Consider the following 17,190-nt stretch of genomic DNA (forward strand, 5'->3'; position numbering starts at 1 on the left):
GTTAAGGACTCATTAAGTCCCTTTAACATGAGGGGAGTGTGAGTCTCCAAAAAAGTCTGTGGGGGGCTGCGAATAAGGGGCTCCAGCCCCGTGTTACCTGCGGTGATACTGCAGGTATGGCTAATTGATTCCGAGCCAGACGTTTTACAACAGCCAGCTCAGCAAAGCGCCAGTGGGATATCCAGCCATGCTACTTGCGATTATCTGGGGAGAGCTGAATCTAAGTGGTAAAGCTCTACAGTAAGTGTAAAGAAAGAGCGTCTCATAACCAACCATCCAATACAAACACCTCACAAATCCAAGATTCCTGTTTGTATCCTAACACCTATCTCACAAACAGATGGAAACACTGAAACTGGCACTTCTAACAAGCCCATTACGAGATAAATCACACGTATGACACATCTCAGAGTGACAGATTGTACCATTTAAAACATACTCATACAGTGCGCTAATGCGAGCAGTGTTGGTCGTCAAGGCTAGCTAAGAAATTGTGCTGCTTAATAATGTATTAAACTGGCATTTTTCATTGTAACTGCTGCTAATAAAATAAAATATTTACATTTACAAGTCTGACAAATGTAAACAGTATAAAACAAACCACATTGTTTCTTATATTTACTTTGACTTTTATTTCATTATTACAGTATTTTTGCACACAGTATACCAAGCCAGGAAGTGTTTTAAGGTGTTTTTTCCATGAAAACATTTTTAAAGTGTACACCCTTACATTTACATTTCAAAATGTTCCATTCTCTACTGGGGACAGGTCAAAACTGCAAGCCTATCTAGTACACATAGTCTTGTCTCATGCAGCCATTCCACTATATCGTATGTAGCATGTGGATTTGTATTGTCCTGCTGAAAAATGCACAGAAATCCCTGGAAGAGATTTCATCTTGAAGGCAGTATATATTAAAATCTCAATAAACATTTCTGTATTAATACTGAATCTCCTGACTTTTAGACTTGTTGCTTATCCAGTAGGACAGATTAAGTTATCCAAATTAAGGACTTGTTTACTGTATATCTCCAGACCTGCCTGTAATATACAGTATAATGAAAGTAAATTAGAGATGGCATGTTAGCATCAAAAGCATTAGGTTAGCATTATTATCGTTATTTTCGCACACAATAATATCGCCAACATTTTTGAATATGGGGAACGATATTATATCCTGAAATATGGTGCCATATCACCCACCCCTAATTATCACATCAGGGTACTACTTTTTTGCTGTTTTTATTAAAAGAAAAATTCACACTGTTCTCATTTCCTATTATATATCTGCTAGAGAGATTTTATATCTGTACAGTATCATTTATTTTACTTTAATCCTGGATATATGGAGATATTTGGAGTGCATTATTAGTATCATGACATTCTGGACCATTGACTTCTGCTACAAATTTTATAAAATTCTTGTATTTTTAAATATCTCAGTTAGGGGTGTGTCATAAATTGTATGCAATAATCAAATTTCATTTTCATTTTGGTGCAGTAGTGTATTCTTAAAATAAATATTTTAATTCAGTTTTGTCATATCACCAAGAGTATAATTATTGCAAAAATACCATGAAATATTGTGATTTTATTTTAGGGCCATATCGCCCACCCCTAGTGTGTGACCTACTACACTGAATGTGGATGTGATTTAGGCCAGAGCTGTCTGTTCGCGTGGACAATTTCAGACAGACGCTGCTGGTCCGCACAATTTCAGAAATGGAATGTCCCATCCATTTGGTACCCACTATCAGACATCACTCTCCAACTCTCCAACTGATAATTCATGTTTAGTCCGGATACTCACAAGATGACACCTCACAACTTATACAGGAGTAGATGTTCTCAAGCTGTCCCTTGAGACAACACGTCATGATCAAGTTACAAACTGCTATCCCATGACTTTTGGCATGTTAATGTACATATTGTGCCCCAACTTTAAACAATTTTAACAATTAAAAAAAAACTTTAAACTCACTGTATGAAGCTGATATGTGCCTACATAATATATCTAAACTCCAAATGTATTTATTATATATTAAATAACAAACTAATGTAATACTATATATTTAATCAATCAGAAGTAGTATTAGGCTTTTATTCACTGTGTAGTTTTTGGTCAATAAATGACCGTTCATTCTAAAAGCAGAGCAGAATCTTTTTAGACTTTATACAGAAACTACTGCCTTTCATTTTTCAGAATGAAATATCGTATTGCTCGGAGTGTGTCACATTCTCCTTTGATGTAAATTCTGTAGAGCTCCAATACATAGAGCATCAAAATAGCTTCAACAACACCCACACTTCCCTTTCTTCTTCATAAAGACAGCTACATATTTAGACACATACTAGACATGAATGCACAACTACACTCTGATTTGGACACACACACATACACACACATACACACATACACACACACACACCCTCTCTCTCTTAATGAGCCTGGAGATATGGTGCAAACTGTTAATCGTTCACATGCATGGCTCAGTTTATGAATTTTAATTCCATAATTACAACATAATTAATGCAGAAGCCCGGTGTCTACAAGAGTGCAAGTGTGGTACGCTGCAATAATAAATCAATCACATAGCATAAGGGGAGCATGATTTCATTACGATGCCCCTCTCTTGGCAAACAGTTGTGTATGCGCGAGGGGCCGGTTGGCAAGTCCATTACCAAACCTGTCCCCATAATTATGTTCACATGCATCATTACGGCCCAGTGTTCCCTGTCCACCCCCCCACCCCCCCCACACTCATAATAAATTACAACCGTGTGCCACTCTGACTGGCCCTGGTCTTGCTCTAACTCCAGCGTGCTACTAAATCAAAATGATGAGTGAGACAGAGAAAGCTTTCACTGGATAGTGAAAATTGACAACACACTGTAGAGAATCAGAGTTTTTTTTTTTTTAATCTAAAGCAGAAAAAATAAAAATATAGAATAAATGTGTGTATATAAATTATATATTTTTGTTACTGCTAGATGCCTAAATTCTTTTACGATCAATACAGTATCTGACTGTCTGTCTGTCTGTCTATCTATCTATCCAAATCATAATCTGATTTCAGCTTCATTTAAAAAGGGGACTACATCAACTATTTGTGAACATAGTCTCTCTACTTCCATAGGTTTAAAAGTTTTTGAGCAATTAACTGATAAACAGTTTCTTGATCAGATGTAGCCTGTTTTCTTGTTATTGGCTGACAAATAAAGAAGATAAAAATGCCTATACTTTGCTGAATTGGATTTGCTAATTAAATGGGAACTCTCAACGTGCGGTCCAAAAAAGAAACAATGAGTGAGGGAGATAAGCTATCCTTTCAGAGACATATAAAATATTGGAGTGAACAAATTACTTGATAAAAAGAAGGAATGCAGCAGCAAACTCAGTAAAAGCAACAAACCTGGAAAGAGATTAAACTAGAAGGTGATTCAAATAGAAAGTTTCTTTCCAGAGTGAGAAAACACCTCTACACAACAACTAGTGTAGTCAAGAAAACTCAAGGAAGTAGATGTATCAGTGTAACGTCTACAATGCTTAAAAACTAATTAAAACCCACTAGGTAACACTCAACAGAAAGGCAAGATTAAACTTCCAACACACATATCTCGATATAAAACAATATATAAATGTATTTCTCTACCTCAGAAAATTATGACAAAATATGCTCTGCAGGACACAACCAAGGACGTTCACCTGTCTGTGAGACTGGGTTTATAAGAAGCAGAAAAGTATGAAACTGCAGCTTTTCAGACAGGTCCTTAAATGTCCTTAAAGCAGGACCTCTGCATTTCTTCAAACTGACTGGCCGTTCAAGGTTTCTTCTGTCGAGACAGCAAATGCTCTATCATCTTTTTGTCGGACCATGTAATCTATCCAGGTTCTGAAAAGCCTTGTGACGACAGTGTGCAACAAACAGAGAAAAGGGCTTACTGCACTGAGCCTGCATGATGCACAGCTCATCAGATTCAGATTTAGCCCACCTTTTCTTTCTACCTACAAAGTTTCTGACAGGAACATTTCAGGACAACCAAGTTGCATCAGTATGAGGTGAACTGTGCACTAACCATACCCAAACTCCAACAAAACAACAGAAATCACAGAGCAGATGATGTAACACAGGATTAGTGAGCAGAAATTGTCTCAGTGTATTTAGTAATAGTTTTACCCACCAGTTTCCCGGGAGATCTGAACAAAGGCCTCCACGCCACTTTCTCCATAGTTCCCCTCGGAGGCCAGTGTGGAGACGTAGTTCCAGCTCATGGCCGTGACGATGTCCAGCATGGCCTGAGCCTGGTAGGAGTCAGGTGGCACCACTCGGGAGAAGAAGTCGTATCGGGTATTGTCGCTCAGCTCCGGCGCAGTGGATGCATAGCTAATCTGAGGGATCTGTGGAGGAGAGAAACAGAATTCTGATGGAAATTTCCATTAAAACATAAGAACACTAATAAACACAATTATTAAATTATCACACACATATATATTAGGTACAAATTGTCACATACATATTTATTAGGTCTGGGCGATATTGTAAACAAAACAAATCTCGATATTCTTTAAATATATGTCCATTTTCCATTACAACAGTTTTATTTTTTGGTACTGTAGATATGCCAAAATGGTAACAAATACAATCACCTAGCGCTATCAAGTATATAAACCTTTTTACATTTATTTTTAAGGGAGTTATACAACGATTCCAATATAAAGATAGCTATTTAAATTAATTTGTTAAATGTATCTATTTTGTAAAAACAGCTCCCAATGATATATTACAATGATAACAATGATCAATGTTATAAGCAGCTTTTATATTGAACAATATGCAAAAAATAACCTCCTTATATTCCTGTTAGGGAAAAGGGCAAAATATAAATATTATGTTGGAAACATAAAAGCGCTCTTTACATGTTTCTTTACAAAAACACAAGTCTATCCACTGTTTAAGGCTTGAGAGACACCCACTAGCATACGTAACGCTGTACAAAAAATCGCAATTAAACAGTATTTGATTATAAAAATGAATTTTCTTAACGTTGCAGCATATAAAAATTATATTAATAAAAATGCTATGTAAAAGCTTATTCATACTCCCTTAAATACAAAAATGAATATGCCCATTTCAAACACTGTATCAATTGCTGCCCACATACTTCTTTGTGAACTATAAGCTGGCATGGAAGCTGTGTAATACAGACACTAGAGGACAGATCACTGCCCCTACGATTTCAAGCGCTACTGCTTGGTTTCATTTGCATTCATAAGATTTCAGAGAACAAATACAGACGAAATGAGCGCAGATTATGGACACAAGGCTTTGTCTAATTCCATATCTATATTTAATGTATAAACGAGTCTTCGGGTAAATGTTGACGTTGGGGATTTGCATGGGTCAAAAACCTACTTGTCCCATGCGTCAGAGTTTGAATACTAAAATCACTACTAATTTTACAGCATTAGTGTAGTATAAATATGCGAGATAAAATAAGATAAAATTCAGCAGAATGTCGAGTTTATGTTAATAACTAAATTACCTAATTGAATAACCTAATTGAACTTAACCTTTAAGGAACCTAATCTGAATTCCTGGCTCCAGTTTACATATATTTTGGAACATGCTTCCATTACATACGTATGGAATAGCAGCAGCAGGTAAAGGCAGAGAGAAACATGGGGTGTGGGGGTTCTGACCGGCAGAGAGGCAAGCTGGATAATGGCTCTTTGGAGGCAATTGACGGTCTGATTGATTTCTCCTCAGCCAAAAGGCCAGGCTGTCGGCCGGAGCCCCAGAGGCTGAGCTCATCGGCATTCGGTGCAAGAGACAGACTGAGAACCCACCGGCAATACAAATGCCACTCACCACCCGGCCACTCAGGTGCACCACCGCCCTCTCACCCTCCGCCATAAAACTGCATGCTTTTAAACACAAATAGCACAGATGAGTGATGCACCCGGTGAACTGTCAAGCATGTGTGCAATCTGCACATACATGTGTGTGACGATAAGCACAGAATGACGGGAGCTGGAACACGCGAGCAGAAGGCTGAATTCTGCTGACGCTGCTGCAAATTAAATGCGTTAACACAACCCTTCCCATAGCAGACCTTTCACTCAATTTAGAGTCATGAGGGGGAAAATTTGACAGGTTGGAGGACTGTGAATATTTAATACATGCTGGCTTTGAAATGTTTGGTCCAAGGGAAATTAGTTGCTTCTTTCCATCAAAAGAAAGCAATTTAAATGGGGAGAAATAATTCAGTTCTTACTGGCAGTTCCCATCAAGAAGGCTGTCATGAGGGATGAATGATTTGATCAAGTGTGAGTGAGTGATCACTGAAATCTCAATCAGAATTATTTGGCTACAACATCTGAAGGATGTTTTTAGTTTAGTGCAGGATAATATGATCTCAAATTTATATCAAATGTAATTTATAATTTTACTCTTGCTGTCAATGTTACAATACATGAATGCATACAATTAATCTAGAAACTTTTTTAAACATTTTAAATGTTAAACTTTTAAAACTCAGAGTTTTGGCCCCAATGTCCTTCCATATTTCACTCTTTTTTAAAGCCTGATAACATTTGAGATTTTTTTAGCATGTTCATTTTTAGAGATTTAATCAAAGTGTCGCCTCAGCTGGGTTAAAAAGGTAAGTACTTTTTATGTATTTTAAAATATGAATAAAAACCTCATAAGAAACTCTCACTCTCTTACTCCTCACTGTTTCTCTCTCTTTCTCTCTCTCTCTCTTATACATACACACACTCTCACACACACAGAAACACACAGAAATATATGCAAAGCACAATCTGTGCTCAAAATTAAAAAGACACATTTAGATACAATTAAAGAAACATATTTGATGATATAAATAAAAGACCCATGTGATAATATTTATATAATCACAGCAAATATATATATATATTTTTTCGCAATCAACAGACCTAAGGTTTACCTCTATTTCAAATAATGAACGATATTAAAAGCAGCTTGAATTACTTGTTAATAAACAGTATTATACAAATAGAAGCCGCCACCATGAGCGAGATCACACTGATTAATAGTTCTGAATGTCACTTCAGATCAAATTTTAATTAGTTGTCCAGCCCTATCTGTGGTAACCCTAAAACCCTTAACCACAAGCAAAATAAGCCCCCTCATTTGTCAACAGTTCCACGCTTAAAGTAAATGGCAGACTAATTGCAATATGCAACGCAGAGCCAATTACAGCAGTACGACACACAATCTGAAAAATAAGCTGACTGTTAGCAGGGGAGAACCATTTGACTGTCTGCGGTTTGGCTTCTCCAGGACTGCAGACAGCATGAGCGATAAATCATGAACTAATTCTGCACTGCACTGCTACTGTGGTCATCCAGATGTCTTCACTCTGGGTGGTAGACAATGAGTGGGGATATCAGGACTGGGGTGTTAAAGGATGCCTCTGGATGCAGCAGATGGCTTTCACCTTTTCACAGCTTACAACACAAGGTTGAAGTCAAGCAGTGAATCTAGACCATTGATCCTAGATATCTTCACAACATGCGTATTGAAGATTTAAGCTCCTTTAACTTGAATAATGTTCAAAATCCATTTTTTTTTGACGATTATCTCTTTTTGTCTGAGCTGAGAATGCACTGAGTCGTCTGTGTGTTGCTCCATAATGGAGCTGTCAGATAAAGAAAAGCAACTCGCTACTGATAGATTACATTAAGACGGAGCTAATTAACCTCCAAGGCGACCTTTATTTAAAACACTACCTCCAAGAGGGGTGGACACAAATTGCTGTGCACAGATAGATATTTGTACTCAATCTTTCAGTCTTTCATTATTTTTGTTCCTTTTTTCCTCTTTATCTGACAAATGCGTCTCACAAACACACACACACACACACACACACACGTCTCCTTCGCTACTTGCGTATCCGCATCAACCACAGCACCAAATGAGATTATGATACTGAGTTGTCCTCATGTAGACACCAGGAAAATCTTGACTTTTCACTTTTATCGTTCTCTTTATACAGTTACAATACAATACAACAAACAATAATAAATAAATGTCTTTGATGTGTTATCCCTTTTTTTAGGTAATGAAAACAGATGTAACTTTTTTAACACAAAGCAATAGTATATCAAAATATCCAAAACAAATTATCTTCATAGTTTAACAGAATTTCTACTTCACAAAATATAATTTTTAAAAACACATGAAGTATTTCAAACAATGATGCTATCGAATGTATTGTTATGGCACAGCATGTCCACACAGGTACCCAGCCAGGACAATGAAAACAATCAGATACACTTGTTATTTAGAACAAAAAGACCACTGACCTTATTCATACTTGACCTATATCAAGTCCAGCACTGGCATGAAATCATGAAGTGTGATTTAGCAATCATTATATGTCATTAACAGCTCTGGCAGTAACAGCCTTGTATAAAGACCAAATTGTGCTCAAAGAATGCAAAAACAGTGCTTTGGTAGCTAGTCAGAGAGGCAGATAATCCGTAAATCAGAGCCTGGCTCTTGTGTACAAAAAAAAACACATAACTTGCTAATATCACTGGTTACAAGCAATCACAGATTTAGCCTCAACAAGTTAGCTAGCTAATGTTTGCCTTTCTGAATGCAATTCACAAACATTTCATCACAAAGTTACACATTTTTATCTAAAACTAGCTTTGAATCTTGAATTTTGTGTACAAATCTGGATAATAAGTTTGAGAGGCCTTTTACTTTTGTTCTGAATGTTTTATTACACAATTGACATACTGCATACTGCAAAATTCCACGTTGTTATGGTCACCTTCCATCTTATCCACCCATATATATATATATATATATCAGTGGTGTGCAGTGAGGCCCTTCTAACCCTTCAGAGAAGGGGTGACAATAAGTGCATGTAAATAATTACATAATTTTTAATCAGGAAATATATATTATAGTTATTGTAAGTTTATGGATTAATTTTATAAATGAACTAAACTAAAAAACAGCAACTAATTCAAAGCATTAGTCTGTGTTTTTCAGTTGCTACAGGACTCTTATATGACGGACAGCGGATATATATATATGGCTGAGGAATGTCAGGTTCCTTACTGTACAATAGGAATTTAGTACTTTTTTGTAGTCACATTTTTAGCATTTTAATGTCAACTGGGTCTGAAGTATCTGTTCTCATAACATCCATATTTTACCATGTTCCAATAGATTTTTACTGTCACACACAAACCTTAATGTATAGACTTTCTTGTTCATTCATGTATATACTCATCAGGTTCCCTAAACACGTCTGCAAGGTCAGTCCACACTGCCAAAATACAGTACCAGAAAAAAGAGAGACAAATTTTTTGCCAGACATTAAAGGTCACAATCATATCAACCAGTAACTACTGTTAGTGGTAATGATTGAGACTGGTAATGTCTGGCTAGAATTGGCCTTTTGTACCATGTTTCTGGTACACAGGGGAAAGGGTGGATCGAGAAATGTTAAATGCCCTCACAGTAGGTTTAAAATATAACTGAGAAAAATGTATAGGACATTAGATGTTATGATCCTACTTACAACATTCGGCATTTCGTAACTCAATTTCAAACTGTTTGCATTGTAATCTTGTGTGCAATATAAAATTATATGATCAGGTTGATCTGGTTGCCATTGCTGATTGATGATGATAGCTGAGAGTATGGTGGGCGGAGGGGGGTAGACAGGTTCTGGGACGGTTGTCTTTTCAGGAAGAAATACTGAGAGGTTGCTCCTAATTACAGATGACATATCTATTCTGGGGTCCCTTTCTCCAGTACCTCAGAATGGCAGGTAATGTTTTAACAGCAAAGAACCAGAAAATAAACCTATTTAACCATGTTTTATTGCAGTTTGTTTAGTGGTAATTTATGAGGTTTGTTAGTCTTTGCTTTGTGTGGGTACTAATATATTTTTGTTTTCATATGTAAACATCTAATGCCTGATAAATAGCATAATATACATAATATATATTTTTTATATATATGTTTTTATAGTCTACCGTTTTTATTATAGACCTTGTTAATCGTTTGTATTGTAATATTTGTTCTTGTTCCCATTTTGTGTTCAATTTAGCACATTCTACGTTTACATTAACTATTTTTATATATTTGTCTTTTGCTTCTCTCTTTTTTCCACAGATGCTGTCCTATAGCTTCTCACACTAATAATCCAACCACCTGTCCACCAGACCTCATTCTATCAATACGACGGCTCAAGACTTTCTTCCTTTCATCACTCTGATCCTTAACAGCTCCTTGTAATCAGGTCATGTACCATCTGCCTTCAGGCAGACTAGAATGGTCTCCATCTTAAAGAAGCCAACACTAGACGACTCAGACAGGCCAGTATCTCCCCTTTCTTTTCACTCAAACTTTGTTGAAAGACCATCCAACTGTCTCCCTTTCTTATTTAGAAACATCTCCAGCACCCCCAACCAGTCTGACTTCAAACTGGTGCATTCTACGTCACTCTAAAGTGTCCTTATAGCAGTTTCAGATACGCTCCACACTGCAAGAGCTGCCAAACTGTCAGCCGTGCTGAACCTTCTTGATCTCTCTGCAGCCTTTGATACAGATGACCATAAGTTCCTCATGTACATCCTCTGCTGTCTTGGAATCACCAGCTCTGCATATCAGTAGTTTGAGCCCTACCTGAAGTCGCATTCTTACCAGGCAGCATGGTAAGCAAGGGGTCCTCATCTACACCATGGAGACATTCTACCAAAGTCCAATAAAGTCCTGTGATTGGTCCGTTTCTGTTTTCACACTATACATGATCTCCGTTTGCCTTGATTTTTACAAAGCTCAGTCAGGTTCCTTCTGCAATCAGAACAGTGAGATCTAAAGACAAAGTACAGCACTGCTTAACATGGTTACAGATAATAAAAAAATGAAAGTTGTTTTAGAAACCCGATGCAGTATTCCAAAACAAAATACTTCAATACAATACGATACAATATCAATATTTCCTTACAAGCACATTTTCTGTGTTACCTGACAGCAGTGGTCAAACTCTGTAAGTATGGCTCTAATTTGAGTCATCATACTACAGATGTGGCTTAGCAGAAGTATGGAAGACAAGCACTTAGATTTTTCTGTGTCCTTGTGTCAAACTAGTAAAAGGAACTTTTACTCCCATATGTCTAAACAATTACTCACTGTCTTTAAAGAAGACTGAAGAGTCATTTCTACAGACAGTTGTATCAGTTGCATTTTGATGTTGTGTTGAGACATATTTCTTTTTTATTAAAATTGGCTTTGTAATACAGCAAAAGGCTGCAATATGCAAACAAACATCTTCACTGATCACAGATTCACATGACAGTGTTAAAATAATGCAATAAATTAAAGTACTAAAATTAATGCAGGCAATTTTTTACTGTCACTGTTTTGATAGGGTAGATGTTTTTATATTGTAACAAATATTAGAAGTACACAACAAATATAAATATTATATTTATAGTTTGTCAATTCATATAAACATATTTACTTAACTTAGGATACTGACCTTTGTCCTTTAACCTCTTTAACATCTTAGAAAAAGCAGTGAATTCACTTGTTAAACCAAGGAAGGACTAATAAAGTCAGGAAACAAGGGATAATAAGCAATTAGTATAATTTTTCATTTTAATATCAAATACTCTCATGTCGTAATCAACTGTTAATGCCATACTGTGCATGTAATGCGTAGAAAAAAAGCCTGTGCTTGTTATGGAAAAAGCATGCAGAAGCGGTTAATTCTGGAAAGGGGATTTTTATACAGCATAAAGCTGCAGAAATGGCTTCCGGGAACAGAGTGCACAGTAATATACACAGTAATGATGTTTCCCTTCTGACATGTTTTCCTGTGCTGCAGTTAGAACCTGGTTTTGATATATTAAAGAACCTTTTTTAGCAAGTCAATTAAAGACATCAAGTACAGAAATAAAGCCCTATATTAAATGGGAAATTCACCTTAGCTCCCATTTCAGCCCCCCTCTAAATATTTCTAGGCAGTTGCTTAATTAATCTCTTAAAATGAACTCAAATAAAACCACCCGCGAACCTATAAATCGTTCATAGAAGAACAGAGTATACACGCTCCATAGCAGATCAAATTTGAACTGGAGCACAGTTTCCACAGTTTATAACAGCACACCTCACAACAGTACAGTGGTAACTTAAGTGGTGTTGCTGACTATTGTCTTTTGTTTCTTCAAATTTAGTTTGAGAAAACTGATATCAACAAATTAATTACAAAACATCAAGCTATACTGCAAAGTCTTGGTGAGGAAACAAAAATTCCTGATGCATCTAGAATGCAACCAAAGCACTTAATAGAGCGCTTATTTATCTGAATGCTGCAGGCATGTTTGTAGTTTGACAATTAGTTGAGTTAGTTGAGTGTCCTAACTGAAATACATTGGGTTTATTATGTTTCTGACACTCTGTCAGCCTCTAGTGTGCAGCCACCCTAATATTACCAGATTTCCCACAAATATGACACGGTTATGGATCTATTTTGAATGCAGTTGCATAGTGCAGTATCAGCCATATAAGCCCAGAACAGTCCGCAACGATATAGTTAATATTCTGTATATTACTTGTCAGTGGATCAGCAACTCCAAACATTATATTTCATTATATTTATTGTTTTTAAAATTTTTTTACAAAGTTAAAAGTCTACATGTCAACCAAGTATTGATCACTTCATTTAAAATCTACTGAGATGCTTTACAGCAGTAAAATGAAAAATGTGTTACTGTCAAAATACTTACGAACTTACATACCTAACTCTATAGACAGCTGCTATCTTTGACTCTGTACTGTTTGGAAAGTAATTCTCGTTCAGCCTGGTATTGCACCACACAAACACATTGCATGTGTGAACTGCCGTTGTGTGCCATTATCAGCTTCACACCTCCGTTTGAAAGCACGTGCTCTCCAGAGACCGCTGTCTGAGTTGAAGTGTGGAACCATGCTTTTGCTGCTCTCTATGTCTCTCACCTTCAGTTCAGAGGGGAAACTTTGCACCTGCATTCGGCGTGTGCTAACTGAGCCATGTTAAGTGTTGGGATAATTCTGGATGATTTGCCAGTGTGCTGGAAAAAGAAAACGTGACGCAAGCATTGATGTAAGTGGCATTTCTTCATGGAGCAAATATAACTGCAAACATTCTGCTCAAGGAGATAACAAGGCGCTTGTGCCACAAGTAATTAATGCTGTTTATTTGTTCAAGTTTGAGAAAGCTCATTTACAAACACAATCAGACCAAAAAAGGCCCAAGCTGAGAAAACAAATAAGGCAGTCATAAAAATGATGCCTAGTCCAATATTTATAGGATTTTAGAGTGAAGAATCCTGTCATTTATCTCAAAATTATCACCCATAGACTTATAAAGAACAAAGCGTCTGTTAAGTTTTCAGAAGTGTAGACACTGCATTTTGGTTGTTATGATCCAACTAACGTCTTACTGCTTCTCTATTTCCACAGAGGACCAATTTTTCTTGCTCCCTCATCTCTCAGTGGACAGGCCCTTTGAGTGTTAGGCCGTAGTGAGACACACTTAGGATTCAGGAAAGTGAGAAAAGAAAGCTTTAGGTACTGTTTCTTCCAGTCTAACTCGGTCATCCGACTCACCCTTCACTGCTATTGATGTCAAAACCCCTTGTCCTACATGCCTCCGTCGTCCACCCTGGCCGAATCACTAGCCTTTTTTTTCATATTTGAAGTTCAAACCGTAAACAAAAATAACCCAGTTACAGTAAGCTGTTTTTGCCCTCCTCCGTGCTTCTTGTTACAGTGCACTGCCAAGGTGAATTTCAAAGCATTACAGCTTGAGGAGATGGATAATTATTTCCCTAATTTAAACATCAAACAAGACTACTGCAAATAATCTCATCAAAGAATTGGGGTACAATCGGTTGATTAGCAGAGATGGCAGAAGACATAGTAATAATGATAACCCAAATGAGTGAATGCGATTTAAAGGGGTGATAATGAGGCGAAGGCCTGGGGGATCAGAACATTTCACTGAGATTCTGTCAGCATGAAGAAGCAAACAGGATTTGCTCTCTCAAAGGCGAGGATGATGATTTAGAGATGGCATTAGCATAAGTCCCCCCTCCCGGGCATCACAGAAAGATATCTGCCAAGCCAAACTTTTTTTGGGTCGCCTGCAAAAGGCTGTGTGCGGTTAAATGTGGTGTAAGAGCAGCGAAATGGTAAGTCCTCAGGCTTCCTAGTTGGGGAAAGCAACAAGGATATGGAAGTAAAACAGTGTCACCAGACTTTGAAATTTAAAAGCACTTGAATTTTTAGCACTGAATTATTTTACATTGAATTATTGCATGTGATTTTTTTTGCCTCTGAATTAAACACTTTAATTTTTCAGTATATCATTTTATTTTAATGTAAAAAAAATTCAAAAGTAAAAATTCAAGTTTAAAAAATTCAATTGAAATAAATTCAGGTTGCTCAAATTTGACCTGTCAAATTCGACTGCTAAAATACAACGCTCAAAATTCGCTGTCAACATCCGGGACTCACAGGATGAGCAATCGATTCAGTCTTCAATCGAGCCAACAACCAGCCAATCACATCACGCTCCGAAGATCACGTGACAGGTAGCGCCTCACGGCTCAGAGCCGCTCAACGCGAGTCACAGCCCCCTCCGCTGCTCCTCTCGAGTAGGTGAGTGTAAAACAGCTGAAAACAGGGCATTTACCTCACCACTGTGGCCATGTAATATCACTTAAACGGTGTAGAAATCCTCACTTTAACCACGGTTTGCTCTGTGGTTTGTAAACATATTACATTAAGATAGATATCCAGATATACCTTGTTAAACTAAATAAATAAATAAAGCTCCTCTGTTCATTTCAGAAAGAGCTTCAAACACGAACACTGAGAGGGGTACAGTAAGTGTAATATAGCTCAATATATTTATTTAGACAGTGGCCAGTACACTAAGCAAAATACTTTGCAGCAAAGTGTCAATAAGGTATTGCTAAACAAACCGCTAACTAGGTAGTATCTTGTCTATAATCACACAGTCCCACAGCTAACTAGCAAGATAGGTAGCTATAATTTAGCAAACTAAGTTACTATCTCAGATTCTACAGTAGTAATTATCTTCCACACAGTCTGGCTGTATTTATAAATAATTGATCTAGTGTTCGTGTTTGAAGCTCTTTCTGAAATGAACAGAGGAGCTTTATTTATTTAGTTAGTTAGTTTAACAAGGTATATCTGGATATCTATCTTAATTTAATATGTTTACAAACCACAGAGCAAACCGTGGTTAAAGTGAGGATTTCTACACCGTTTAAGTGATATTACATGGCCACAGGGGTGAGGTAAATGCCCTGTTTTCAGCTGTTTTACACTCACCTTCTCGAGAGGAGCAGCGGAGGGGGCTGTGACTCGCGTTGAGCGGCTCTGAGCCGTGAGGCGCTACCTGTCACGTGATCTTCGGAGCGTGATGTGATTGGCTGGTTGTTGGCTCGATTGAAGACTGAATCGATTGCTCATCCTGTGAGTCCCGGATGTTTACAGCGAATTTTGAGCGTTGTATTTTAGCAGTCGAATTTGACAGGTCGAATTTGAGCAACCTGAATTTATTTTAATTGAATTTTTAAAACTTGAATTTTTGCTTTTGAATTTTTTTACATTAAAATAAAATAAGTGAAAATGATATACTGAAAAATTTAAGTGTTTAATTCAGAGGCAAAAAAATCACATGCAATAATTCAATGTAAAATAATTCAGTGCTAAAAATTCAAGTGCTTTTAAATTTCAAAGTCTGGTGACACTGTTTTACTTCCATACAAGGATGTTGACATGATGATGTGTGACTGGATAAGCTAAAGGCAGTAGTTTCAAAAGGTCCATTTCTCTAATTTCAATACTTTGAATAGCATAATCAATTTTACCGTAACATTTAAATGAGAATTATGTAAACAGCAACTGTTATAAAAGATGATTCTATTTTCTTTACTATTTATAAAACATTCATATCACTAATACAAATGGCGTATTAAATCTAATGGTCACATGATATGATACAAAGCAACACATTGACAAGCATGTCTGCTACGCTAAACTTTAGTAAAAAAAATGTTAAGTATATCATTTTCATCTTGGCTCAAATGTCACTGGGCTAACTACTGTTTTTCTTCTTTAGTTTTGCACTAAAGCAAATGAAAAGTGGCATCTTTGAACTCAGATATTTAAAGAATGTGTAAAAATAATACATCACTTTTAAAGCACTAACCAGATACCCCTCACAAGAGTTACAAAATGTTTTAGTTGTTTCCATTCTGAACTCCACAGTATACAGTAGATCTGATGGTTATGGTTTTAAGCAATTTCATATAAACACCAGAGTAAACTGGACTTATATTATTATCACTTATTCGGTAGTAGAGTGACAGATAGGTACATGGCCAAAGTGTTTGTAATCCGTTCCATTAACTAAAACATCTGGCTTAATTGCTGTATTTTTCTAATGGCTTAATTTTTTTCTAATGTGATCCCACAATGTTTCTTGTAGGATATTTCTGTCTGTTTCCAAACTATCCCAAAAAAGAAGTACAGTAAGACTAGATATATTTTTAGTGGAATCTTAATGTGAACTTTTACAAATATTTTATTTTTAATTTTTTTTATATTTGAAAGAAATGATTGGCCTTCGTGCCACTTTTTGGTCTCTGATAACAGTGTCTCCAATGAAACTCAGGACCTAGACAATTTTTTTTACAAAGCCAAACATTCACTAATTACTCAAGGTTGTTTTAATCCCAACACAGAACAATGTGGGCATGTGTGTAATTGGTGAGGCTAGAGTACAAAGCCCCTAGACAACTGAGCGACAGACCATCTCATTAGGGCGAGAAAGTGCTGATGGCTGAGAAAAGAGTAGTGTGTTACCTGAAGGATTCTTCCCTCTCTGAGCTGTTTAATCCTCCAATCCTGCTACCATGTCTGTAAGGCACATAAACCCAAGAGATAAATGACTCATCACAGACAAACCTACAAACCTTTTGGGATTTTTTTTGTGTCCTTTTATAACGTTAATCAGGTGAAATCCTCCGTATGCAGTCTATTCTGGCTCATTATACCACACAGGTGTTAATTGCAACTATTAGTGAAGACATTTTCTGG

General features: G+C 36.7%; 1 protein-coding gene across 2 annotated transcripts in view; it reads right to left on the reverse strand.

The window, feature by feature from the left end:
- The window catches only part of grm8b (glutamate receptor, metabotropic 8b), a 168,351-nt gene that overhangs the window by 125,137 nt on the left and 26,024 nt on the right, over nucleotides 1-17,190 (reverse strand). For both annotated transcript variants that reach the window (XM_049474599.1, XM_049474600.1), the window contains exon 3: nucleotides 4,184-4,400. In XM_049474599.1, the coding sequence (XP_049330556.1) occupies nucleotides 4,184-4,400 (217 nt within the window). The remainder of the gene's footprint in view (nucleotides 1-4,183; nucleotides 4,401-17,190) is intronic.

Source organism: Astyanax mexicanus, chromosome 2 (assembly GCF_023375975.1).
Source record: "Astyanax mexicanus isolate ESR-SI-001 chromosome 2, AstMex3_surface, whole genome shotgun sequence".
NCBI classification, from domain to species: domain Eukaryota; kingdom Metazoa; phylum Chordata; class Actinopteri; order Characiformes; family Acestrorhamphidae; genus Astyanax; species Astyanax mexicanus.